At 44.5% G+C, this 2,739-nt stretch overlaps 1 protein-coding gene across 1 annotated transcript in view; it reads left to right on the plus strand.

The window, feature by feature from the left end:
• Nucleotides 1-538: 538 nt before the first annotated feature.
• Nucleotides 539-2,739, plus strand: part of Liprin-alpha (PTPRF interacting protein alpha) — a gene marked incomplete in the record, with an annotated part of 310,208 nt that continues 308,007 nt past the window's right edge. Inside the window, 1 exon segment of the mRNA XM_070126522.1 lies at nucleotides 539-1,081. Within this exon segment, the coding sequence (XP_069982623.1) occupies nucleotides 833-1,081 (249 nt within the window).

A 2,739-nucleotide genomic window follows, 5' to 3' on the forward strand; every position in this document is an offset into this window, starting at 1 on the left:
TTTTCTCTCTTCCTTTTGTCTTCCTTCGGACGTGAAGCTTAGCTGAGATCAAAACAATCTGTAATCATTATGTGGGAAAATTAGACAGGAAATCACACAGACGTATTTAGATAAGAATTTAGTGAGGCGCTTCCATTCATACGTTCGCGCTGTAGTACACTTCAGGCCACCACGGTTGTATTCACGGGACCCGTCTCCTCCCTCTCGCCATTCGTGAAAAAAACCGGTCCGAAATTGCATAAATATTTATAAAAAAAAATATTTACCACAATACATAGTTCAATAATGAATTGAAATAAAGTTATGGAGAATAATAGATTTAAAATCAAAGCCCGCTGGCCATATTAGCTAGCTTCGAACGCGTGCATAGAGTCGGTCTCTTAAAAAAACGTTGGAATATCACAAAATAAATCATAAAAAGATAACAATTATATAAAATTGTATTATAATGGTGAAATAAAATAAAAGGATAAGAAGAAATTCGAAATGAAAGACCACAGGATATATTATCCATGCTCGAACGCGAGGCAGGAGTCAGTCTCGAAAATGGCCGACGCTCGATAGCGGGCAGGGTGGACTCGCAGCGGATTTTTGTGATTACTGAATGATATTACTTCTACCGAGTGCATAATGTGGTGCAAAGAGCTCTTGAATGGTGGCTGTGTGAGGTGGATCCGTCCTCTGAAAGCTTAGGGATCGAATATGAGGGTGAAAATAGCTCAGAGGTTATAGCATGATCGTGGGAGAGTCGATGGTGAGTCGATTAACGAAAGGCTTTTTTCGGGAGAGTTAAAAAAAATTACGATTCGACACCCTCATTTAGCCATCCAACATGTGGAATATGATGTGTGACGTGATGCCCACCATCGCTGAGGACAGCATCTCTCAGCGGGGCTCGCAATTCAGCGGCGACGACGCCAACTTCGAGCAGCTGATGGTGTCGATGCTGGACGAGCGAGACAAGCTGCTCGACACCATCAGAGAGACGCAGGAGAGACTCAGCGAGATCGAGACCAAGTACCAGGAGCTCGAGAAGGAGAGGGACAGCCTGCAGAGACAGCTCGACGCCAATCTCCCGCAGGTAAGGACGGAACAAGACGAGTGAGAATGGCATTGATGCGAGCTGAGGTTCCTGGAGTGGGAGAGATCGAATGAAATTAGAGAAACGAGAGAGAAAGAAAGATTGAAAAGGTAAGAAAGATAAGGGAGAAGGGGAAGGGGAGGGAGGGAGAGATGTCGAGGGTGAGGTCGACGTCTGAGCCATTTTCTGTGACAGTGAGGGAGTGAATAGTGGGAGAGGTCGATTGAAAATGAAATAAGTAAAAACAGATAAATGAATAAATAAAAGCATAATAAAGATAAAGGCAGGGGAGGGAGGGAGAAGTCGAGGTCGAGGTCGACGTCTGAGCCATTTTCTCTGATGCCAAGGTTAAGGGTGCGGATCCTTAAGAGAGGGAGCACTGGCTCTCCTACTCGCCTCCTTCCTCCATATTTACTCCTTTGCCTTTCAATCAACATTTCATTTTTGCTTTCATCCTCGAATTATGTAATTTTTAATGATAACATCGTTTTATTGATGACTATTCGAGCCGCATCCCACAGAGAGGAATGATCGAGGAGGAAAACGAAAGAGAGAGAGAGAGAGAGAGAGAGAGAGAGAGAGAGAGAGAGAGAGAGAGAGAGAGAGAGAGAGAGAGAGAGAGAGAGAGAGAGAGAGAGAGAGAGAGAGAGAGAGAGAGAAAGTATGCCCAAGGGTGGGGGCACAAGGGTGAGAGAAGGGTGTACAAAAGGGTGTGTTGGAGCGAGTGCCGTGGCGGGCGGCCGGGCGACGGTGAAGCTGATATATTGATGAAAAACGTCCTACCACGCAGACGCCCGAGGAACCTCTCGTTCCGTGGTGATTTTGCTCGGGATTCACGTCTTCTCCCTCTCCTTCTTTCTTTCTTGTCGCTTTTTATGACTTGGTTTCCGTTTTTTTAATTTTCTTTTTCTGCTTTATCCGTCTTCGCTTTCGATCTCTATCTCTTGAGGCGGGTCGGGGAAGGTAGGAAGGGAGGAAGGGGTGGAGGGTGGGTATAGCCGTGGCAAGGACGGAGTAGCGAGGGAGGCAGATCGACCTGGGCATTCTGGGCAGAAAAAAAAGAGGTTGATTAAGGCACTAGTCTCGCCATGGCTCCGTTGACGGGCCCGGCAAGAGTGACCGATAGTCGTAAACATCGCCGATATAGGCCTACGCCGGGGAGAGAGGGAGAGACAGGTGTTGGTTTAACATTGTGAATTACATCAATACGATTATTTTGTTCAAATAAAGTGAATTTTCTGTCCCTTTATTCTACCTTTTATTGCGGTCTGCGTCGTATTCGGTCGATCGGTGTTTTGAAATGGGAGTAGGCCTAAGCGCGGGTGCGTGTGAGATATCATGAGTAATTATTTCATGTCAGAGGGATGTAGGCCTGGGTTAATTCATGATTTGAGCAAATGGCTCAGTGTTTGTGTGTGGGATAGTGTATCATGTTGTTATTTTTGTGGTTTTGTAGGTTGTAATAAAAATGGCATGAAGTTTTTATGCATATTGTGTGTATTGCATTATAGATATTTTTTGTTTTTGCTTCAAATCTTGGAAAACCTGCATGATAAAAGTATTTAATATTCACCTTATGTGAAAATTTACTGTAAATGTTAAAAATGAACCTTCATTGGCTCTCCAAAACAATCATTGAGTATCAGTGTCAGCATACT

Source organism: Penaeus vannamei, chromosome 10, assembly GCF_042767895.1.
Source record: "Penaeus vannamei isolate JL-2024 chromosome 10, ASM4276789v1, whole genome shotgun sequence".
Taxonomy (NCBI): Eukaryota; Metazoa; Arthropoda; class Malacostraca; order Decapoda; family Penaeidae; genus Penaeus; species Penaeus vannamei.